General features: G+C 54.5%; 9 protein-coding genes across 9 annotated transcripts; 4 read left to right on the forward strand and 5 right to left on the reverse strand.

Moving 5' to 3' along the window:
* Positions 1 to 478: 478 nt before the first annotated feature.
* VDAG_06631 (uncharacterized protein) lies at positions 479 to 3,132 on the forward strand (the record flags this gene model as incomplete). Its single annotated transcript, XM_009659335.1, has 5 exons — positions 479 to 561; positions 638 to 692; positions 749 to 779; positions 837 to 2,940; positions 2,994 to 3,132. 5 exons carry the CDS (start codon positions 479 to 481, stop codon positions 3,130 to 3,132), a joined length of 2,412 nt encoding a protein of 803 aa, XP_009657630.1.
* Positions 3,133 to 4,647: 1,515 nt separating this feature from the next.
* On the forward strand, positions 4,648 to 5,787 carry VDAG_06632 (glucanase B; the record flags this gene model as incomplete). The annotated part of the gene is made up of 1 exon (XM_009659336.1): positions 4,648 to 5,787. One exon carries the CDS (start codon positions 4,648 to 4,650, stop codon positions 5,785 to 5,787), a length of 1,140 nt encoding a protein of 379 aa, XP_009657631.1.
* Positions 5,788 to 6,405: 618 nt separating this feature from the next.
* On the reverse strand, positions 6,406 to 8,115 carry VDAG_06633 (peptidyl-prolyl cis-trans isomerase cyp8; the record flags this gene model as incomplete). The annotated part of the gene is made up of 1 exon (XM_009659337.1): positions 6,406 to 8,115. One exon carries the CDS (start codon positions 8,113 to 8,115, stop codon positions 6,406 to 6,408), a length of 1,710 nt encoding a protein of 569 aa, XP_009657632.1.
* A 676-nt stretch (positions 8,116 to 8,791) lies between these two features.
* Positions 8,792 to 10,738, forward strand: VDAG_06634 (PTM1 protein; the record flags this gene model as incomplete). The annotated part of the gene is made up of 5 exons (XM_009659338.1): positions 8,792 to 8,863; positions 8,952 to 9,146; positions 9,210 to 9,576; positions 9,758 to 10,000; positions 10,053 to 10,738. The coding sequence occupies 5 exons, from the start codon at positions 8,792 to 8,794 to the stop codon at positions 10,736 to 10,738; spliced, it is 1,563 nt and encodes a 520-aa protein (XP_009657633.1).
* Positions 10,739 to 10,922: 184 nt separating this feature from the next.
* On the reverse strand, positions 10,923 to 12,529 carry VDAG_06635 (DUF185 domain-containing protein; the record flags this gene model as incomplete). The annotated part of the gene is made up of 2 exons (XM_009659339.1): positions 10,923 to 12,281; positions 12,341 to 12,529. 2 exons carry the CDS (start codon positions 12,527 to 12,529, stop codon positions 10,923 to 10,925), a joined length of 1,548 nt encoding a protein of 515 aa, XP_009657634.1.
* Positions 12,530 to 12,837: 308 nt separating this feature from the next.
* VDAG_06636 (serine/threonine-protein kinase ppk23) lies at positions 12,838 to 14,281 on the forward strand (the record flags this gene model as incomplete). Its single annotated transcript, XM_009659340.1, has 2 exons — positions 12,838 to 13,370; positions 13,435 to 14,281. 2 exons carry the CDS (start codon positions 12,838 to 12,840, stop codon positions 14,279 to 14,281), a joined length of 1,380 nt encoding a protein of 459 aa, XP_009657635.1.
* Positions 14,282 to 14,559: 278 nt separating this feature from the next.
* Positions 14,560 to 15,480, reverse strand: VDAG_06637 (uncharacterized protein; the record flags this gene model as incomplete). The annotated part of the gene is made up of 2 exons (XM_009659341.1): positions 14,560 to 15,281; positions 15,342 to 15,480. 2 exons carry the CDS (start codon positions 15,478 to 15,480, stop codon positions 14,560 to 14,562), a joined length of 861 nt encoding a protein of 286 aa, XP_009657636.1.
* An 809-nt stretch (positions 15,481 to 16,289) lies between these two features.
* VDAG_06638 (uncharacterized protein) lies at positions 16,290 to 18,551 on the reverse strand (the record flags this gene model as incomplete). Its single annotated transcript, XM_009659342.1, has 4 exons — positions 16,290 to 17,343; positions 17,417 to 17,983; positions 18,045 to 18,111; positions 18,487 to 18,551. The coding sequence occupies 4 exons, from the start codon at positions 18,549 to 18,551 to the stop codon at positions 17,089 to 17,091; spliced, it is 954 nt and encodes a 317-aa protein (XP_009657637.1). The 3' UTR covers positions 16,290 to 17,088.
* A 379-nt stretch (positions 18,552 to 18,930) lies between these two features.
* VDAG_06639 (mRNA-decapping enzyme) lies at positions 18,931 to 22,155 on the reverse strand. Its single transcript, XM_009659343.1, has 2 exons — positions 21,747 to 22,155; positions 18,931 to 21,696 (listed from the first exon to the last, which is right to left on the reverse strand). Exons 1-2 carry the CDS (start codon positions 21,775 to 21,777, stop codon positions 19,277 to 19,279), a joined length of 2,451 nt encoding a protein of 816 aa, XP_009657638.1. The 5' UTR covers positions 21,778 to 22,155; the 3' UTR covers positions 18,931 to 19,276.
* Positions 22,156 to 22,884: the final 729 nt, after the last annotated feature.

Consider the following 22,884-nt stretch of genomic DNA (forward strand, 5'->3'; position numbering starts at 1 on the left):
CCCCCCTTCCCCCTCCCCCCTTTGGTCACATCAAATTCCCACCAGCAACGTCCCAAAAGTGATCTTTCTCCCCCCCCCCCGCCTTCTTTCCATCCCCGACGCTTCTCTCCTGTCACATCCATCCTCCCACATCCATCTTCAACGAGCCATCCCCCGCCGCGCAGCTGTCGATCAGAACAGTTGCATGCTCCCATCAAAGAAACCACATACCAAAGAACATCCCATGAGAATATCGAACCAAATGATCTCCCACATCGCTCAGACCCAAGCCACGCTTTAATCGCCCACGGCGTCGTGCGAGGGAGCGCCAGACGACTTCAACATCGCTCCTTCATCGAGTCCGCTCAACTGTGCTTTTGGAAGCCACTGTCCAGTCGTTGTCAACCGTCGACGTTCACTCTCCTTTTCTCGATCGCATTCATCGTCGAGCGCCAAAGAATCAACACGGAAAAGAAGCTCACCAGCCACCCTTACCGAAATGCCTGCTAGTGTCGCCGTTCTGCCACCGGCAGTCCCCGCAGCCCCGGCTTCTCGAAAGACTTCGCTTGCGCCGGAACGCAAGTACAAATGCCAGGTATGTTCATTTTGTCGAATCCCAACGAAGGGCGTGACCTCGCCATACTGACACGCTGCACAGTTTTGCGCTCGCGCTTTCAGTCGATCTGAGCACCGAAGCCGCCATGAACGATCTCGTGAGTTGCCTCCGACCCCCGTCTTCTCTTGAGTCGAGCCCTCTCCCTTCCACAAGGCCACGCAGTCCGTCGACCGCTGCCTTTCTCGTACACTCCCCCTCGTGGATGTGTCGAAATGATATGACTGACTTGTTCGTGCCACAGACACCAAGGAACGCCCCTTCAAGTGCATGAAGTGCCGCAGTACCTTCGTCAGGCGTGACCTTCTTCTTCGACATGACCGAACCGTGCATGCTCGCGATGCGTCAGGACCTCCACTTCACAGTGACTCGAAGCGCAGGAAGCCGCGTGGTGGCCCTGCCAAATCCCCGATAGCCATCGATACGTCCGCTCTCGAACAAATCGAAGCCACCAGTGATGGTATTTTCGATGTTGAGACGGCTGCCATGCTGGTGGCCGACCTTCACCATAAGGCCACGGCTGCCATGCGCAACGGAAGCTATGATGGAAACTCGCCAACGCCGTATTCCCCTCGCGGATCCGCCCTGTTGGAGCCCTCAGTGACATACCCCTCCGGCGCGATTGCGTTGCCTCAGTGGGACTCTTTCATGCCTCAGTCCGCTGCCGAGTCCAAAGCTCACTCCATCACGTCTTCCACGTCGGGCTCTTTCGAGTCCCAACAGTCGTTCACCACGTCGAGCACAATGCAGCCCCACATCAACCAATTGCCTCCACTCAACGGTCAAACTTGCAATGGTTTGGTGCCGGCGCTGCAGTCCATGATCAGCTCGTTGCCCAATTCGACTGTGGGTACGCCCGTGACGCACAGCTCGCACATGCACGAAAACGCTGCGTTCCAGACCCCGCAAGTAACCAACGACGATGCCCGCAATCTGATTCTCGACAACATCAGGGCCATGGATTCGGAGCACGCCATTCCTGACGGCTTCCGCCTTCCCAGCTTGGCGTCACTGAACCGGTATCTGTCGACGTACTTCGGCCTCTTCCACCACCACCTGCCTTTTCTTCACCCGGCCTCCTTCGACCCCACTTGTGTGTCTCCGGCGCTGCTTCTTGCTGTTCTGAGCATTGGCGCCCTCTACGCCTTCGATCAAGATCAGGCCTACATGCTACACATTGGCTCCAAGGTCCTCGTCAGCCAGTTCCTCCAGAACAAGGAAAACTTCAGCTCGAGGAAGTGCCCCCTCTGGACCATGCAGGGCTCATTGGTCAACATGATCTTTGCCAGCTGGAGTGGCGATCCCAAGGGCTTGGAGTGGGCTTGCTCGATCAAGAGTCTGCTCGCCAACATGGTGGCCGGAAACCGGTACGAACTCAAGCTTCGGCAGGAAGCCCGTGGAGGCGCCCAGCCCAGTCGTGCCGAATGGGTTGAAGACGAAGGTTGCCGTCGTACATACTACGCTGTCTACATCTTCTTCGGTCTGCTGACGCTCTCCTACAACCACACTCCCGCCATCAGCTTCAACGAGTTTGAGGATCTTCACTTGCCTTCTTCAGAGGGCCTCTGGAACCTCAAGGTAGCAGACGATACCACGTGGGCCGAGCAAATGAAGAGTTTGCCTGTTGTGACTTTCATGGAGGCGCATGACAATCTGTTCCAGGGAGAGACACTCAGGTACAGCGCGTTTGCAAGCCGTGTCATGATCAACGCGCTCTTTCTCGAAGTTTGGTACCACAAGCGTAGCCCGGAAGCTTTGCAGGACGTGGTGACAGAGTACAAGCTGCGCCTCGCTCTGGAGACGTGGGAGAAGTCCCTCGAACTCTGTGAGCCGGAGACGTCGGCTGTACCCCTCAGCGCCCCTCACAAGGGACACCCTCTCATCTTCAATGCGAAGGCTCTGTACCGCAATGCACGAGCTCGTCTCGAGGTGGACCTCAAGGCTGTGCAGGAAGCCCTTCGCTACCACGACTCGTACGAAGTTGCAGCTGCCATGTCCAACGCTCGTGATCGTGTGAAGAGATCAAGCGAGATGATCAAGGTTATCCAGGAGTGTTACAACTGTATTGAGATTGCTGTGGTGCAGGGTGTGCGGTGGGTTGCGCGGACGTCGCCGACGAACTGGAGTGTTGAGCATGCGCTCTGCGGTCTCGATCTCATGATCATCCTCTCTCTGTGGCTTTACCGTCTGGAACATGACGAGGAACCTGCCACAGAGGAGGAATTGGCCATGTACAACAAGGTTAGACTCCTCTTCGACAAGGACCTCGATGAGGCCTACGCCACACAGCTCAGTTCTGTCGTGGCCAGGCTTTGGGGCTCCATGCTCGACGAGGTAGTCGTATGGGGGTAAGTTGCCTCGACTGTCTTCTGATGACCCGTTGGCTAACGTATTTTACCAGAATCACCCGACTCATGGGCGAATCATTCCGCCATCACGCGCAGGCGCTCGTCGGATACGTCGACGATATGGAGGCGTCCTCAAACGTATCAACCCCGTCAATGATTTCTCAGGGGGCTGATGAGGATAGCGTGTATTAGTTCGAAAGAGACGACTGAAACGATTTCCTTTGTTTTCTTAAGGGTTTGCACGGGGGTGGTCTCCGTTTTCCTTGGCATCATATACCTCTTGGTTTACATCAGGCGTTACGGGACCCGAGGGCTCATACCAGCGCCGCCGTCCAGCCTTCGCGCTGCGAAAGTGGGAGGGTGCTGACGGCGCGGGGCTGCAGGCTTTGCGTGTTCCGCATACGCTGCGTTGCATTTTGGTTTCCTTGATTTTTTCCGTTCCCTTTTCCTTGGACTCTTTCCTTCGCAATCGGGTCTGGCCTCGGATCAAGGGCAATAATGGGCTGGATGACTTTGGTGGCGGCTCACCACGGCTTGCGATGTGCTGGAAAGGAAGGGGATACTCGCACACGCAAGCTTTGGAGCGGTCCTCCTCGTGTTGGCTGGTCCAGAACTGGTCTCGCTGTAACGGACCCTGCGTTTCGCCTTTCGTTGTCGAACAGGTTGATTTTGACCGACGGCACATAACTATCTCCTAATCACTCAGGCTGCGATGTCGCGTCGATTCTTTTCCTCACCCTCGGTACCTTCTCTTCTTCACTTGACTGCGTTTCCTTATCCTTTTGCTCATCGTATCATTCTTTGTCTGTTGCATTTCATGTCGTCTTGCTTGCTCTTCCCTTTTTTATTTCCTGCTTCGTTTCGCCCCTGACTTTTCAGATACCTTGTTCGATATACAGATTGCACCTGTTGATTCCCTTGGAGGGATGGGGTTCTGATGGAAGCTGAAAGGCAGCAATGGGTTGGGCTAAGGTGGATTTTTTTGCGAACAGCACGACATCTCTCCTGATCCAGACAGGCGGGTTAATGGTGGCAAGGGTCGGGACTGGGATGGCGAGCTGTGCGCAAGCATGTGTACCTATAGAAAGGCCCACTTGGAGTTTTCGTTGTGCATCTCGTTCCAAGCTTTTTTCTTTTCCTTTCGAAGTCAATATCACATCTCTTCCAACATCAATGCTCGCAAGATATCGGTCAGGATGCGGTGAGCTGTTGTGTGTGCGACAGCATAACTGGGTGCTTCAGCAGATCTTTCCATCTGGAGAAACCGCTTGTCGTGTAGGCATCCATCTAGCAAGGTTGCCATCCTAAGAACCCGAAGTATCGTCCGTCTCGCCGAGAGAGGCATTGTGTCTCCGTGGTGGGTAGATTGACAAGCTAACGTCGTAAGGGCGCGGTGAGCAGATTTCTTTGGCAGCGAGTGTGCATTGACATCTCGAGGACGTTGAAAGCCACTCGGCGATGTAGACTAGGCCACACAGAAGTACCTCGTTAGGCTCGGGACTCCGCGCATCTCCATGACTGATGATGATGATGCGGAGCTCATCCCTGTTTCCAGCGACCCACACTCCCCGCAGCATGACGATGCGGGGAATAGAGGCGGCGCCAGCTCTAAGTGAAGCAAGATTCTCATAACTACCAGGACTACCTAGGTACCTTGCTTCATAGCTCCGCGATGCAACTTTGTTACCACATGTCTACTCCGCCGCCATGACGCGACCCACGCTGGACATTGTGCTTAGGAACAACACAACGTCTGACAAGGCATATGCGCACATCACGGGCCTAGACTTGAACAAGGGCAATGCCGTCTTTATAATCCGCGCCGATGGGCATTCGGCCTACTACCCAGCCTCTCCCAAGGATATCTTGAAGCCGCTGGAAGCAGACTGCAACATCCCTCTCGGGCCCAGGGGGTCATCCACCAAAGTCACGATCCCCCAAATCGCTGGCGGTCGCATTTGGTTTTCGCTTGAAGGGCCTCTGACATTCCTGCTGAACCCAGGACCGGCTGTTGTCGAACCCTCAGCCACAAACCCCACTGATCCCAACTACAACCTGAACTGGGGGTTCTGCGAGCTCACCTACAACGCTGCGCAGCTGTACGTCAACATTTCCTACGTTGACTTTGTCAGCCTGCCTATCGCGCTGCAGCTCGAGACCGATGACGGCAAGGTCACTACCGTGCCAGGCTTCCCCGCCAACGCCCTCGACGCCGTCTGTGACGCACTCGTTGCGCAGGACACCAACGACCAGGCCGGCTGGTCACGTCTTGTCGTGCGCGCGGCGGATGGAACGGCAAACCTGCGCGCCCTGAGCCCCAACTCGGCCATGGTCATGAACCCAGATCTCCTCAACACGTACTTCCAGTCCCACGTTGACAGCGTGTGGAAGAAGTATCGCGACAACGACCTCGTCGTGCACACACAGGCTGAGTGGGGCGACGTCAAGGGGCGCGTAGGTGGCGACGACAAGCTGACCTTTGAGGGCATCGGCTCCTTCGCCCGCCCGTCCACCCGCGACATCTTCGGCTGCAGTTCGGGGCCGTTTGCTGGTTACCCCGCCGACAAGGCTGCTGCCATGGGCAACATCGGGGCACGCCTGGCGGCTGCTTTGAATCGATCGACGTTGCTGTCCAACGGTCGCCAGCCTGAAGGTGAAAAGGTTGAGGCCTATTATCAGGAGGCTGAGACGAACCACTATTCGCGAATCTGCCACGAGGTGAGCCTCGAGGGGCGGGGTTACGCCTTTCCATATGACGATGTGGGCCCCGCCAATGGCCATGATCAGTCTGGGTGTTTGTTCGACTCGAATCCCAAGGTCCTCACGGTCACAGTGGGTGGAGCGTAGTGATGCGGATGTCAGATGTATTGACTCGAAATGCGAATGTGTCCTTTACCGTGCCAGTTTGTGCGTGTGCTGCTCTATTCAACATGCTGTGCGCGACGTTGATATGCCATGTTCGGTCCAAAAACGCAAGCTCACGCATGTGTGGCCATCTTCAAAACTGTCTGGCATGGAAGCAGTGTCAGCCACCCAATAGTTCAGACTGCCTTAATGCCAGCCCGCATGTATCACGGTCGAGGACCTGATGGTTATGATTCTCGTGCTCCGTTGCAGCGCACAAGGCTGCCACGCTCCACTGGTTTCCTGCATATACACGGCATGCTCCAACATTGTCCTTCACGCGAATCTCCGAAGGTGACCACGGAGCTCGAGTATAGACGAGGTTTCGGCTGGCGATCATTAAGCTTCCGCCCCCGCAACTTCTTGAGCCAAAAGCAGCCCCAGGGCTGATTTGCCGTCAAATGAATGCACTTGCGAAGGCCAGCCAAACAGACTGGCACGGCGCCATGTCAGAGCGCAGACCAGACGAGAACAACCCACACCGGCAGGATCATGGCGACGTTCTGGCCACTCGCCGCCAACGTTGAGTATCAGCGCGGCCAAGTAAGCGTGTGGCTTCTTTCACCAATTATCGAAATTGCCAAAGCCGCCACTCTTTGCCTTCTTCTTCGGCGGCTCGTTCCATGTGTCCAGGTTGTCCCCTACCACTTCCTCGCTGGGCTGTTGTGAGGACAAATACTTCCCTACGCCGCCTCCAATGGTTTCGCCGGCAGAAGTGCCATCCGCGCGGAGTCTCTTGCCCGTCCACGTGGTACGGTCGTCTTCCGTGCCACCACTTAGCTTGATGGCCTCCTTGGCCTTGTCGGCCTTTTCGCGCTCGAGCTTTTGCTTCTGGAATTCATCAAAGGGATCCACATAAACCACGACGTTCTTCATGACAATGTCGTCGATAGGACGGTCGGAGCTATCTGTAGCCACATTCTCAATCTTGGAGAGGACATCCAGTCCTCCGACGACCTTGCCGAAGATAGTGTGCTTGCGGTCCAAATGCTTAGCAGCGCGGTAAAGAATGAAGAACTGACTCGAGTTCGTGTTCTTGCCCTTGTTGGCCATGCTCAGCAAGCCGCGCGCTTCGTGTGTCAGAGGGCCCTCGAATTCGTCCGGAAAGTTCTTGCCCCAGATGCTTGTGCCACCTTTGCCCGTCCCTGTGGGGTCTCCGCCCTGAATCATAAAGTTGCGGATGTTGCGGTGGAATGCTACTCCGTTGTAGTAGCCCTTCTGAGCGAGCTTGATAAAGTTCCATACAGCACGAGGAGCGAATTCTGGGAACAGCTCAATATTGAGCTCGCCAAGGTTTGTTTCGATACGAACGTAGCCCGAAGTCTTGATACGCTTCGGCTTGAGCATGTATTCCTCGTCCGATATGAGTGCGCGCTCGCCGCTCGTCTCCGGAGTCAGTCCCGTGCTGGTGAAACTGGCGGCGGCACGTCCTGTGGTGTAGACGGCAGCGTTCGGAGCCTGCTTCTTGTCGTTGATCATCGACGTCCTCGGCGCGACGGCCGCAGATTTGACCAGGGCACCGCCGGCCGCCGTCCGGTTCACATCGCCACCGGCCTCGCGTTCCTTGCGGGCTTTTTCCACGGCCAGTTTCGCCCTGAGAACCTTGTCGCCGATACGGCCTAGAGCATCGACGTTGACGTTGCCGTTCTTGCGCTCCTCCTCCTGCTCCTTAGTCAAGAGAGCCTCTTGGCCGTCGTTCAGATATTTGAATTGGCTAAGGTCGCGGCTCGCGGCGTTTTGTGGGTCTTGAAGCGTGATGATGTCGGCGCGAGTGAAGTCCTCGTCGTCCACAAGATCCTTCCAGTTCTTCGCCTTGATGTTCATCTTCTGCACCGTATCCCACGCAAAGACATTGGCGTAGGCGCCATGACGAATGGCAACGATGTGTGTATTGTCGGTGAAGACTTTGTACGAGACAGGATCGATGAGATCGCCGCGGCCGTCGCTGAATCCAGGCGTGCGCGAGTCGGTCTCGGCGTTGCGAGCAAAGTTGAGCTTGATGAGGTCCTTGGCGCTCAGCGGCTCGCCATCCACGGGGTTTGTCTTGTGTTTCTGTAGCCACGAGTCGATGACCTCCACGTCGAATATGGTGCCGCTCCTGGTGCACACGGGGTTCTTGAAGGGCTGGAGGCTGGCGGCGCAGAAATTGAAAGGCAGTCGGCGAAAGGAAGCACCACCGGAGCGCGACTTGGCGCCGGCGGAAGCCGAGTAGTTGTCGCCGCTGGACCACTCGCTGTGGGTGATGTAAAGTTTGTCGGTGCCTTTGCCCATTGTCACTTGCTGGGAGTCTCGCGAGAGCTCGATAGGATGCTGTTGTTGAGTACCGAGCGAACCTCTGGCCGGGGCTCAGATGGGCCCAGTGATCGCTGTTGAGGAACTGGTAGACTTTACTGTGGGACCTCGAGCGTCCCGCGTCATACCAAGGGCGGCTCCAAGCACGCGCCTAGTGGATCACCTAGCCTGATCCCAGGTACCTAGGTAGGTAAGCCTGATCCCAGGTAGGTAGGTGCCTGCCTAGGTATACCTACCTACCTTCCTACGGTACCCAGGCTTGCTAGGTACATTAGGTGTCCTCGACCTCCACTTGGCTTTGAAGTAAGGTGGGAGCACTCTCTTTCGCGGGAGCCTTGTCGCAACTCATCTTCGACCACACCCATCCCTTCCGACACACGGTTTTGAACGCGGCATCTCCCAACCGGAACACTCCACTCATCACAGCTTAAGCAATCAGACAACCATTGAAGAGTTAGCGGCACATCTCGGATATCTCTTTGATTCCCAGCAGTGTCCCCATCAACGCCGACAGGCGCCAGCCCAACTTCGAGGCATGCGCTTCACTGTTTCAAGCATTCGATCAACCCAAACAAGCTGTCTGTAGCTTCCTAGCTTTTGATACAACCCGAGGCCGCAGCATCTTCGTCGCGACTCGACGCCGCCCAGCTTCGCCATGAAGTCATGGATGTCCGGCCTCGTCATGGGCCTGTGCCTATGGACGGCCCATGCCATGGAAGTCAAGATAGTATGTGAAATGCCCAACCCGGCCCGCTGGTGCTCCCACATCCAGAAACATGTACTCTATGCAGATCCTGACTTCATCTCCCTCGTAGGATCAGACAGACGAGAATCGACAACGATGCGCCGGAATGTACAGCCGCAAGGCCTGGGGAGGACCGGTCGACCCCTATATCAACATATTGTTTCCCGCTGTTCAGACCGACAAGGACGCTGTCGTGAGCGTCGTCGTTTTCGAGTGGAAGGACGAAGACCTCATTGGAATTCGTGAGAACCCCGAGTCGCTCAAAGTAAGCCTTTCTTCTGGCATATATATGTTCGTTGTGTTCGGCATGATCTGACCTCGATATCAGAAAATCGGCATTTGCGAAGACAAGTGGGCAAAGAAGGGATACTGCAACGTGACTGATATAGGAGAGTTCATCCTGGCTGAAGGCGCCACCGAAAAGTCCAAGAACCTGATCCAGACATACGCTGTCAACCTCAAGGATCCCGGCAAACCTACAAAGTACATGATCTCTCAGACAGGCTACTACTGCGTCTTGACCGATCGCTTTACCGCGCAGAATTACGAGGCCGTTGTCGAGTTCCGCAACGCTTATGGCGAGCTTCCAGCCACCCAGATACCTAAGCTGCCTTTCTACGGAGGTGTCACTATCCTCTACGCCCTAGTCGCAGTGTTCTGGGGTTTCCTTTACTACCAACACCGACATGATATCTGTAAGGACCATGCGAATGATAGTTTGTGTTAGGGACCCATGCTAACAGTGTCAAGTGCCTGTGCAAAACTACATCACTGCAATTCTGATCTTCCTGGTCGTCGAAATGTTGATGACGTGGGGCTTCTATGGTATGCTCTGCCTCACCTTATCCTGGAGCAATGTCCACTGACGCGCTTCAGACTATCTCAACCGGAACGGCTCAAACATCGGCTCCAAGGTTCTCCTCGTATTGGTGGCCATACTGAATGCCTTCCGAAACTCGTTTTCCTTCTTCCTGCTCCTCATTGTCTGTATGGGATACGGTGTGGTCAAGCACACGCTTGGCCGGACCATGATCTGGGTGCGCTGGCTAGCTATCGCGCACTTTGTCTTTGGCCTCGTTTATGCAGTCACCAGCCTGCTTGTTACTCCGGACGAAGCTGGTAAGTCGTTACTGGAAATATCTTGCTCGAGCCGACTGCTAATCTTAACAAGGCATCTTCGTTCTATTGATTGTCCTTCCCCTAGCGAGCACGCTCACTGCGTTTTACGTGTGGACCTTGAACTCTCTGAACTTTACGCTTAAGGATCTCAGGGAGCGCAAGCAGCACACTAAAGAAGCCATGTACAAGAAGCTCTGGTGGTGCATTCTCATCAGCATTTTTGTTATTTTCGGCTTCTTCTTCTTCAACAGCTTCTCATTCGCCTCGGTCAATGATCCGGACTATGTGCCTTTCCACTGGAAGTCTCGGTGGTTCATTCTCGACGGCTGGCTTAACTTGGTCTACTTTGCCGACGTTGCGTGGATCGCATACGTCTGGCGGCCTACTGCCAACAACCGCCGCTTCGCCATGAGTGACGAGATTGCTCAGGACGACGACGGCACTTTCACCATGGCAGATATTGGAGCGCCCGATGACTCGGACGACGAGGAGGCCCAGCTTGACAAGGATACCAACCCGCGGCAGACACTGCAGGAGCAGCTGTACACCCAGCCTGGCTCAACAACGCGTGCCGGTCAAGCGGGCGCATCCGCCAGTGCCTCTACAGCACCGGCACAAAGGAACCTGCCTAGAGAGTCCCTTGACGGTGAGACCATCTTCGCCGTTGGTGAGGATGGTGACAGATTCTCGGATGACTCGGACGAAGAGAATGTGAAGCTAGTTCATTCTGGAAAATGAGGGGGAGGCGGGGGTTAAACATTTCTTTGGCCACGCTACATCATGTATGAATAGGGGTTGCACCACAGCGGCGCCAATAACGAATTGATTACAATAGAGAGCACCAACATGCTCATGTGGGCAGATCTTGATCCTATGTCTCCCTTCTCATAATCATACACACTGTACACTGATTAAATCAAGGTTATACATCGCCACCGAACCCGACCGGCCGTCTCTGCCCATCGTTCTCCGGTAATATGGCCATGACCTTGTAGACCTTGCCCATACCCCCAGGGCCCCTATCAACCAGCCTGCGCCATGACTTCTCGATATCCTCGGCCCTCTCTTTCGGCAGGCCAGCCCGCTTGCTCAGCATCTCTGCCCTCTCTTTGATGCCCATCTGGCCGAGGAAGGCCGCCTGCTCGACCGGGCCATGCACCTCGACACCGTCACTCGCCTTGGTAACAGCCTCAGCGAGGGCAGCAAAGTCTACATCAGCGCTAAGATCGACGAGCCCAGGCTCGGTGAAGGGGTTAACACGACGGTGGCGACGAATTCCGCGCAACGAGTTGATCGGTATCGTGTCCTCGGTGCCGTAATCAAGAATCAGGGCAGCCCCGGCGGGTCGCTTTCTCGGCGCCTCGGCGGTGCCGCCAATGCGGGCGGCAAGGTCACCGGCGAACATGCTCGCGTCGGGACAGACCTCGATCACGGAGCCCGGTACAGACTTCAGAGCTCGGTAGCGCTGGGATGACTCAGGTACGTAAAGGGCATGCTTCGTCGGGGCCGGGGAGAGGGTGAGCTGGAACTCTGGTACCATATCTTTCTGTTCAGACGTGGGTGTGTTGAGCGTTGCGTGGGTCGCATCCGGGGGTGTGGGCGAAACCACAAGCTCGCGCCATTCGAAGGCAGAAAGGGGGCTAGCCTCCACGACGGAAGGCTCTGTTTGGGTTGGTGAGTTTGGCGGATTTGAGGTTGGCATCCGAGGAGGTGTGGGAGGAGGCGCCTTCTTTGCGCTCTGGAAGGCATGAATGGGCAAAGCGTCGAAGAATTCGTGCGCCACCATGAGGGGCATCTTGTCCGGGCCTTCCGGGATGGCCTTGACGACTCCGGTCCAAATGATGGGGATGTTGCCGTACTTGGATATGCTGTGATGGCCAATCTTGGACTCGGTCATGGGCGCATCTGGTCCGCACAGGAGGTTCTTCTGCGCCTCCCGCAGTGTTGGGCTTGCTTCCACCATGTAGATGGCATCAATGCTATTGGCGAACTCCTTGAAGTTTTGGACTGTCCTGAGTATGTCGTCCATCAGGGTTCCTCGGCCTGGTCCCAGTTCGATCAACTCGACGCCCTTCTTCGGCTTGCCCTGGCTCATCCACTCTGTGACGAACCAGATGCCCACAAGCTCGCCAAATATCTGTGAGATCTCCGGCGACGTAACAAAGTCACCCTTCGTTCCGAACTGATCTCTTCCTTGTTCAATCAGGCCGGTGTAGTAGCCTCCAATGTCACCCGTCATGCACATGCGCATATAACTGGCCAAGGGAACGGGACCGGTGATCTAGAGTCCCAACTTAGCATTGAAAACAGGAGTAAGGGGCGCCAGTGGGGTATGCACACCGAAATTGCATCCGCAAGTTGTTTCGCCAGTGGCGTTGTCCATTTCCTGTCTTCGCTTTCGCTCTGGCGACGGCATGCGCTGCAAGACAAGTTCCGTGTAGCTTGCGACAGACGGAGAGTTTGCGGTCGTAGAGCACATCGTGAGGCCCGTAAAATGGACTGAGGCGCAAACAAAATTCTGGTAGCCATGCTGACGCCAGTGGTCTAGGCGCTCGAAAGACCACCCTAATAACAGAACGAGTAGATGACTGGAGGAGGAGAAGCTCTTCGGTCTGGCTGCGTCCACGCAAAACCATCAAGATCAGCGGCTTGAGCTCCCACGATGCGATAAGATAAGCGATTGGCCCAAGCCGGGCAGGGGATTCGTCCATCCACCAGCCTCGCAAGATACAATACCAAAAAGCTCATTGTACTGTCTGCGAATCCAAACCCCTAAGCTCACGCGACACTCTTCCGATATTGCAACTGTAATTCCGACAACTCAGAGGATCTGCATCATGGCCGGCAGGTGGGCCGACACGGAAGAAGATGCCGCCTTCGAAGCAAAGCGCAAGCAAGAGAAGGAAGAGAAGAAGCGCCTGAAGGCGCAAAAGGCTGAGCAGCAACGCAAAATTGAAGCAGAGCGCCAGACACAGGAAGCAGCATTACAGGCGCCAGGCGCAGAAGAACACGACCGGCCTTCGAAGAGGCGTAAAACTACCCCAGAACACAACACAGCCGACAGAGACACCCAGGGAAACGCTAAGCTACTACGGTTCCCTTTGCGCTCGTGGGGGAAGTGTCGCAGCGTTGAACATTACGACAAGCTCAACGACATTGAAGAGGGTACTTATGGATGGGTCTCCAGGGCCAAAGACACTGCCACTGGCAAGGTTGTCGCGCTGAAGAGGCTGAAGCTTGAGCCGACAGACCACAACGGACTGCCAGTAACTGGGCTTCGCGAGATTCAAATATTGAGGGATTGTCAACACAGAAATATTGTGAATCTCGAAGAGGTTGTGGTGGGTGACGACACGTCGAAAATAGAGCAGTATGTGCCTTTCACCCTCATCAGACGGTCTGAAGAGTGCCCAGCTAACCGTAATCTGGAACAGCATATTCTTGGTCCTTGAGTTCGTCGAACATGACCTCAAGAGTATCCTTGAGGAGATGCCCGAGCCGTTCCTCCTCTCCGAAGTCAAACGCCTGCTCCTCCAGCTCACTTCAGGCATTGCCTACCTCCACGAGAACTGGATACTACACCGCGACCTCAAGACTTCCAATTTGCTCCTCAACAACCGCGGACAGCTCAAGATAGCCGACTTTGGCATGGCACGTTACGTTGGCGACCCGGCGCCCAAGCTGACGCAGCTTGTCGTGACCCTCTGGTACCGCGCCCCTGAGCTCCTCCTCGGCGCTAAGACCTACGACTGGTCTGTCGACATGTGGAGCGTTGGCTGCATAATGGGCGAGATGCTCACGCGCGAGCCCCTCCTTCAAGGCAGCAACGAGGTAGACCAGGTGACCAAGATTTTCGAGCTCTGCGGTGTGCCGACGCAAGAGTCTTGGCCTACGTTCCGCAGCCTCCCCAACGCCCGTACACTGCGTTTGCCCAAGACGTCGCTCGTCACAGGGTCCATCATTCGTGCCAAGTTCACTTCGCTAACGAACGCCGGCTGCGGCCTGTTAAACGATTTGCTCGCCCTTGACCCAGACAAGCGACCTTCGGCCAAGGACATGCTGCAACACAAGTACTTCAGCGAGGACCCCAAACCCAAGCAAGAGAGCATGTTCCCAACCTTCCCTAGCAAGGCCGGTCAAGAACGGAGGAGGCGTCATGAACCCCATGCTCCGGGTCGCGGACAGCAAGCGGCAGATCTTAAAGAGGCCGACTTCAGTGGCATCTTCCAGGGGCGAGACAGAGAAGAACGCGGTGGTGGGTTTCAATTACGCATGGTGTGAGACGTAGAGAGAGAGAGAGAGAGAGGCATGTGCAGTTGAGCAAAGAGTCGAAATGATATCTACGCCGACATTATATCCATTACCCAGTATGATTGATGATGATCAAGATCAACCCCGTGAAGACCAAACCTGTGTGGCCAACGCCGCCCGAAAAAAGCCACCAGTCCCAACCAATCCCAGCCGTTCGATTTGCGTGCATCGTTTGACAAGACGACCATGAACCAAACAGTTGTCCAAATTGCAGAGCAAAGCGCGAGAAGAAGCAGCAGGCACTCCATTTAAAAAATGGTACCTGACACGAACCAGGTGAAACTTGCTACTGTCGCAACACTCATGGTCAGAGCGAAACCAACGGCCTTGGAGTCAAATGCAGGAACACCAGCGTTACATGTCGGACAGGTCCAACCATCCTTTAGATCTTCGTAGCTGTTGGGTAGGTAAATGTCGAAAGTGAAGCCGTCATACGGGGCCAGGTAACCGGGTCGGGGAGTGGCCTCGGGGCCCTCGTCAGAGTCGTAGACGACGAGAGTATATTTTCCGTTCGAAAGAGCCATCTCGGCACCGGCTGTAGCGTACTGCTCGGTCTCCCAGACAACGTTGTTGCCCATGGTTGAGTAGGTCATATTCTGCGTAACAGTCCAGACGTTGTTGCCCAAGGCCATGCTGATGAGCACATCGACAGCAGTCGGCTCGGCCTGGACATTAGTGTAGTTCCATCCCAGCGTGATGTCATTGCCAGCCTTGTAAAGCTTGAGCGCCGGGTCGGTGGGGGCAGGGGTCGTCATCTGAATACCGCCGGCAGCCGCGAGGTCGTCGATCGAGGTCGTCCTTGTTGACGACCTAGTGTTCGTTCCTGTCGGGATCTCGGCCGTGTTCAAGCTACCGCCCCTGCGGCCAGTGGTCGTAGCAGTCTCCTCCTCGGTGCCAGAGCCGGTGGTGCGGGCTGAGCCCGTCGTTCGAGGCGCCTGGGTTGTCTCGGCGGCCGAGGCTTCTGCAGAAGCTATGAGGAATTGTCAGCGTTTCCGTTGCGTGCGAACATATGTACCATGGCTGTACATACCAGAGGCGGCAGCCGTAGTTCTCTCATCGTCGTTCTGACGGACGACGAGGGCGTCAATCTCAGGGAGCCACTGAGGCCAGGCAGAGGCCAAGGGCGTCAGTGCTGCAAGGCAGACGGCGAGAGACTTGGCAGCCTTCATTGTGATTTTTGTTCCGATGAATCCAACGCTTTCGGCAAAGAAGTTTTTCGGTTCTCTCTTATCAACAAGACGAGCGAATGGGCTCTCGCAGTCTCTTGGGCGTCCACGGGCGGGGATCTGCTCGTCCAGGTACTAGTGTTTGAAGGCGTGTTTTGGTCGGGCCCCTTTTCAGCCAACGAGAGCGAGTGGCAGCGATCAAGTCGCGAAGGGTATTAAAACAAAATGATATTGGAGGAGTGAAGTTGAAAGAAGAAGAAGAAGAAGAAGAAGAAGAAGAAGGCGAACGATTGTGAGAAGCGAGTGTCACAAGGCAATGCTGCTTGTAGAGGAGAGGTGATTGTGTCGGGGAGGATGGCGAGAGAGAGGAGGCGCGGCTTGCACGCAGGTTGAGCAGACAAAATGCTGAGGTGATGTGGTGACCCAACGGGGCTTCTGGCACGGGTTGAGACTTTTCGGGTACAGGGGGTGGATGATGTTGCAGTGCCACCACAGCCACAGCTCGTAATCAAGCATCCAGCCAGCGGCATGATCTGATCGTCGCCTGGGTGACCCTGGCTAGCCTTGCTTTTCGGCATCGTCTTACTATATCGAGACTAGCGCCCTCCACTGCATCGTATTCTGTCCTGCTGTGTCTTGATTTTTGGCCCCCTCATTATACCTCTTGGATGTACTTGTACCAAGGGCGGCGAGTCGTTGGTGCCGACAAGTATGGAGCTCCTTGTGCCGAGCGAATGCAATGCCTTGCTATGCCCGTGGGGAGTTTCGCTATTAATAGGGCCTTCCGCCTGCCCGTCACCGAGACGCTGTGTGACGGTGTCAATGTGCCCAACCTCGAATGGACGACTCCGTCCATGTGTCAGCATATTGATTGTGATCCATCTCTTTTCCAGCATGCAACTGCTCACTGGTCTCGTTTCCTCTTTTTTAGACGCCGTAGTATGCTTGCTTTTGTCCAAGGTTATGTCTCTCTTGTGGAGGCCAATAAATAATCAGAGTCCTTCGGCCATTCTATGAAACCACATTGCTTTCAATCAATCTTACAGCGTTGCTTGCTTTTCCGGCATGGACAGCTTTCGAGCACACCGAATGTGCACTTTTCTATCATCAACCCGTCTGCCTGACCACCGGATCATCATCAACACAAGGACAAGAGGGTGAAATGCTGTAATGGGAGAAACAGGGTTTGGATCGCACGTTTGATCCTCATTATATTGCTACGTGTATCATTGACGGGCCTGGATGCTAATTATCTAAGGTGTCGCTGAACTAAGCAAAATCACAACACAGAACTCCTTCATCAACCGCTATTGTAAAGCCACACAAGTTGGTCCCTTAGGGTTGCGAGGCAAAAGTATCGGTTTCGTCCGTGTCTTCGCTACTCAGGCCACCAGGATCCAAAATGTGGAATCGATTGGCCATGGCAGTAAGTTCCACCTTTGACCAAGCAGCAGCAGCACGAGCTTGGGTCTTCGAAACAACGAGGCTCTCGAGCGGCGCTGTACATCCATCGGCATCCCACTCAACCTTCGAACCCTTGTATTTGCTGCGGCATAGTCAGCATCGAGCGAACTAGCTTGCATGTTCCATGTTCTCCTGTTGCACAACTCACTATCGACTCATCATGCAGGTGCGTGCGAACATGGCATTATACACTGAATTGGTCTGAATGAAACAGCTCCCAGCTTCAAAAGAAATTCGGATGATGACAAGGTTGTGTATGTGCTCCAGGTCATCACGTATGCTCTCTGCTGTGACTTCGGGGCTGCAGCGTCGCACAATCAAGTTGCGGGTCGCTCCACTGCCGATTTTGTGGCTAACGTGGCCTGGTAGAACACATTGTCGGTCGCTCCATTTGATGTTCACCTACTCAATGTCAATTTGCCGGGATCACGCCACGCATACTCTCTGTTGTCTCTTTCTTTGAGCCACAACTTACCCTCTTTTGTCGGATGTACAGGTCATGTCGACGGACATGATTGTAGAAGGCTTGGGCGCTTTCCGCATGTAAGAAGGAGATCTGAGCCGACCGATCATGAGTTTTGATGAGCACTTCGAGCAGCATGCCACCTCGAACGACATCGGTGATATCGGCATGTGTTGTGGTCTCTGCCAGATCATATAGCACAACCGTGCGTATTGCCGTTTTTGCGTACTGCGCGTGGCGAGGCCGCCTAGTTACGGCGTCATTGGGGGGTGTTATCTCTTCAAGTGCTGGTTCCGGAACCACAGTTTCAGTCTTGTGTCCATCATTCATGGTGCGAGGGGGGTCGCCTGTAGTCCCCGCCCTCGAGAATGCATCCACCAACGGTCGGGGTTTTCCAGATGGCCTCTGAGTTTTACAGTGGTTTCCCTTGGCATGGGAATCACCACGTCGACCAGGGGCATTGAGATCATGGTCTTGAGGGGATCGATGATCATAACCATCATGAGTGTCGGACGATGCAGCATCAGCTTTGGGCTTCAATGTCTCGTCTTGGCGCAATGACTCTTCACTGCTCAAGAGCTTTAATATGAGTGGTGTTAGTATTGTCCAGTGGTGTGCACTATTTTCATAGCCAACTCACATCGAGGGTGGCTTGGGTAGCACCGCCATTGATGAGATTAGAGCACAGATTGGCTTGTATTTTAAATCTGTTAGTGACGAGTACACGGACTCATGATAACACTACAGAAACGCTGTTACACACCATAGTGGCGAGCGACAGCCTTCAGATCGTCGTACTCGGGCTTTAGTACCAGTATTGTGCCGTCATTGATGGACGTTGAAGCTAAGTCGGAGGGTAAAAGAGACGCGGACGGCTGGTTCTTTAGCACCCTGAGGTCAGCTGAAGCTTTGTGGAACACAAGGGTTGTACGCCTACGAAGTTGCACCTATGAAGGACAGACCTTATTAGCGGACACATCCCAATGGACAAGGTAGAAGCGGGCCGAAAACCTAAGTACTGTGGGGAATACAAAGAGGAGTGGATGGTACTCTATTTACCAGGGTAAGGTGAGATAACATACCTGCGGATCAATGTGTCGAAGTACGCACGACTAATCGTGACAGTTGCTGAAGACTCCATAGCCATCATACGTTCCCTACAAACGGATGGTCAACTGAATGAATGATGGAGTTCAATGCCGTGTTGCGTCGCGAGAATACCTAGACTGGGATGAGAAGAAGTGTGGTTCTAGACTCCACACTTTTTAACCTTCTAAGGCATGTGCAGAAGCTGAAAGTAGGAGAAGACCCTGGCCACGCCGAAGCAAATTCCTGTTTTACGCCCGATTCGGGATTATGGCAGGTGCCATTTGGATAGCAAGTGGGGCTTCGCGTGGAGGCTCTTGTTAGGCTCGTGCAATGTACCTTCCCGAGAACCTAAACAAACGGCATGCTGGCTTTCCAAAATTGAGACGGTGCTCTCGATCACCACCGCCAACTCAGCTTCACAGTGGAATTCTTACGAATAAAGACAAACTCTAACGTCAGCTGTACGACTTGCTATGCCACACATGCTAAAGCATGGGAGGTCATGTTCTTCCTTACCCGGAAACCCGATTTGCCATCTCACCATGGTCCGCTGAGCGGGAATTGCTTCTATTTTCCGCCCAGTCCCTAAATCCATGTGCCCTGCCCCCCTTATTCTTCTCCTTCGTTCCCTTGATGAAACAAAGCCGATGTTCCTATGATTGCCGTCGACCCCTTGCCCGTTCCATGACCTCCCATCCACACCCACCCAAATGTCCAGCGTCTACATGCCATCGCTCCATGTTGTGCGCTGGGATGATGCCTTGTCAACAACAAGTCTCCTAGTTACTTGGTGTTATTGGTTGCTGAAGCCAAGTAGCTAAGTAGGAAGTTTCGGTCGGCTGGCGAAATGGGCGTCTGGCTACCCCGTCGAGATTCGGCCACATCGTCCTGAGCGATCTGCCCTAATAATGGCAGTCCTCTGCTAGCTGCAGACCCTGACCTCGATGTAGTTTCTGGTGCAGCTGAGTCCGGAACTCTACCCGCAGCCTCTGTTGTAGTAGGAGCAACAGGTGGAGGTTTGCCAAAAAGTGAAAGCAGCTTATTTCTCTGTTCATGGGACATGGATTCCTTTCTCTGCAAGGCCACAGGCGTAGGAAGTGATGATGTCGCTGGCGGACTGGCGAGGCTTGTAGGTTTGTCTTGTCCAATGGCCCTGTGCGCTGCATCGACAGACACTTGACGCGGTGCTGTTGTTTGCCCCAAGACCTCAGGACGTCTCAGGATTGTGAAAGGGGGTGTTGGAGTAGCTCCCTTGTTCGGCTGCATGCGACTGAGGTTTGAGGGTTCTGCCAGGTTAGGTTGATGTGCCGCTGAACCCTGTTCGGCCTGCTGCATAATCGGCTGAGAGGACAACGGGTTAAGTTCGACGCCAGAATGTCCAGATCCATGTGTGTGCTTTGAGCCGACCGTGGCTATCTTGGGCGCCTCTGAGCCTTGATTTGCGCGCGCCACCCCTGTGGTGGGAGCGTTGTCTCCCTCAGGCTTTTTAAACATTTGCAGTAGCGCAGACCTATGCTCCTCAGTGCCTGTAGTGCTGCGACCAGGACCATTCTGGGCCGAAACATGGGCCGAACGAGGCGCTTCCTGTTGCCAGAAGGCCGGCGAAGACTGGTATTGCGCGGACTGCACATTGCTGCCCGGTTGATGTCCTTGTTGCTGCCCGGTTTCGTTCGTAACGATGTGTGGTTGTTGGCAGTTGCCCCCTGGTGCTGGATTAGGAGATTTAGATCCGGACTTGAGGACACCTAGCAATGCCATAGAGTGGTTGGTGAGTTGAGTAGGTGGTGGTTTCGGAATTGGCATATAATTCTGGGTAAATTGTGCAAGCCCCTCTGGACGCGAATATCCTTGCGGACGAATCTCGTGCCGAGTCGGCCCATCCACGCCTGTCGGATACTCGGTTGAGGGGCTAGGATTGCCATACGTCGCTCGTGGTGAAGCAGCATGGAGGCGCTGGTGAGGCTGCTGGAAGCGGCCTTGTACAGGAACACCCTGGGCGAACTGCTGATGATGGGAAGAATATTGGACCGGCACATTTGCTTCCAGTGGAAACTGAGGGGGCGGCTGGTAGCTCGAGAGAGGAGCCCGGGGTTGTGGATGGTGTTGGTGATGCAGCCTAGTTGTCTGGATTGAAGCATTCTCGATGTAATCGATCGGGGTATGTGGCACCTGAATTTGCGGACCACTGTTTTGGACTTGGCTATTTGCCTGCAGAACTGCGAGAAGAGATGCACCCTTGTCCCAGTTGACATCGGACATGGATGGCATTTGAAGGCCTTGCGTGTTTGGTTGAACCTTGAGCAACCTTTGAAGCTCTTTGGTCGCACCTTCAAGGGTATCTAGAGCAGGAGTGTGCTCAACCACGGCTGCCGTTGGCTTATTTTGCACCCAAGCATCGTCTTCAGTAACAGGCTCATCGTAGAGATTCTGAGGCTGAAAGTGAACCTGTTGGGTGTTCTTCGCATTGTCTCGTTTCTTCTGTTGCACCACCCACTTCTTCAGAGGGACGAGGAAAGGAGCAACCATATAGAACTTGTTTGCGTTCGCGGCGGCGGCGGAAGCCGCGGCATCATTTTGATTGTTGCCTTTCTTCCGAAAGGCGGGGAGTTCAGAAAGATTGTACCAAGAGATTTTGCTGATCTCCTTCCTGGTACGTGGCGCGAAATGGGTATCCATGGGGACATCCCGAAATACGTAAAGCCTCATCTGCTGCTCCCTCATGGTTATCTCGATATGCTTAACATCCCGATTGGGAGGAACCAAGCCGGCAGCATGGAGATCGTATCCCGTTTCTTCATAGACCTCTCGGATGGCGCATTCCAAATCGTCCTCATCCTTGTTGATCTTGCCACGTGGAAAACTCCAATTGGCGCCCTTCTTCCAACCTTTGACGAGAACAGTAGAGTCCATGTCCTCATTGAGAAGAATTGCTCCGCGTACGGGCACTCGTGTTTTGTACTGTAGAAACTCTTCAAATGCGCGAGTGTGGTTCTCTACCGAGAATGGCGCAAGGAGAGGGCAGTGTTGGAAGATCCTCAAACTGAAGTTTCGGAGGGTCATGGAAGGTAGGGTTGGGTCGAGCGGACGGACGAAGTCCTCGTAAAACCATTGAGCTTCCTCAATTTGAAAGCATATCCGTGCTACGGAGGAGAGGTCCTCCTCGGGGAGGTTAATAATGAACCGGACGCACAGGTCATCCAGCCCTATACACCTGTCAGTAAGAGCAACATAAAGAAGCTCCTGTTGGACTTACAATCTTCTAGCTGCATCTTGTAGGCGGCCATGCTGGAAGCGATGTCAGGCTCATATCCGAGCCAAAGTCTTTGGGGTAGAGTTGATCCGATGATGGCGAGACCGCTTAGGATTTTCGTGTGTTCTTCCGTAAAGAGATATCTAGCTGTAGTTGCATGGTAGTTGGCAAGCGGGAATGACGTGTTTGGCAGCGACCTGATCGAGGAGTACGTTGCGACAGTTGAAGCGCAAAACACCACGTCCAGGCACGGGCAGTTTCGTCGCACACGGGTCGGAAGCTCGACAGGGGCGAATAACAGTGCAGGTGGAACCGCTTTGGGCAGCTTGAGAAAACGGCAATCGTAGGATGCACCAAATCTGTCACAGCGAATGACGTATCGTGATGGACCTCGTTGTCGACGTGATGTGGTGGATGAGAAAGCGAGCAGAATACGCAACCAGACAAGAGCCCGTGGGGCTGGACTGGGCTGTAGCTCGGCTGGATCTGGGACCCAAGGTACCTAGATAGGAGCTATCAATACAGTGTTCTTGGAGGCCATGGTCAGCTCATACAGGCCCCGGTCCTTATTGGCGGAAGAGGCGGATCACAGTATCGCCTAAGGTAGGTACCTAAGTAGGTGCTATACCTAGCCACATCAATGTGGCTGTGTCTCATCACTCTGTGGCGAGGCCTCCCGCTTAGCCTTTGTCATCCGCTCGAGTGTTACCGGATCATGGGTAGATTTGGCTGTCGCCAGGTGCGAACGGCCTGACGCAGATGGCATGACATCACTATCGCGGTCAAAGCCAGCACTCAAAACAGGAATCACCACTAACTACGTGGCTGACCAGGGAGTAACTCATACAAAAGCAAATGCCCAGCCTCTGTGGTGCAGTATCGTTAAAGGGACGTTACACCCTTTCTTCAACTTGACATTGTTTACTCGCTCATCGCACGCTCAATCATACTGAGCCGCACCCCACGGACAACCTCAATCGACCACAGAACTTGGCGTGGAGTCTCGAAGGGTCGTGCCAGCTGACACCCTACGCGCCGCATAAGACACTGCCCCAAGCCCGCAGCCTGCAGGGAGGGTCCAACCCATTCATGCTGTTGAGTGGCGTTTCGAATCGCAATACATAAGGAGACGTTCGTCACC

The sequence above is a fragment of the Verticillium dahliae genome, genomic scaffold, assembly GCF_000150675.1.
Source record: "Verticillium dahliae VdLs.17 supercont1.14 genomic scaffold, whole genome shotgun sequence".
In the NCBI taxonomy this organism is placed as follows: domain Eukaryota; kingdom Fungi; phylum Ascomycota; class Sordariomycetes; order Glomerellales; family Plectosphaerellaceae; genus Verticillium; species Verticillium dahliae.

Excerpts from the sequence above, each read along its gene's own strand:
- VDAG_06639 (XM_009659343.1), bottom strand. The coding sequence starts at position 21,777 with ATGGCCGCCTACAAGATGCAGCTAGAAGATT. Across the intron at positions 21,697-21,746 it reads CAAGATGCAGCTAGAAGATT|GGCTGGATGACCTGTGCGTC; the intron begins GTAAGTCCAACA and ends ACAGGTGTATAG.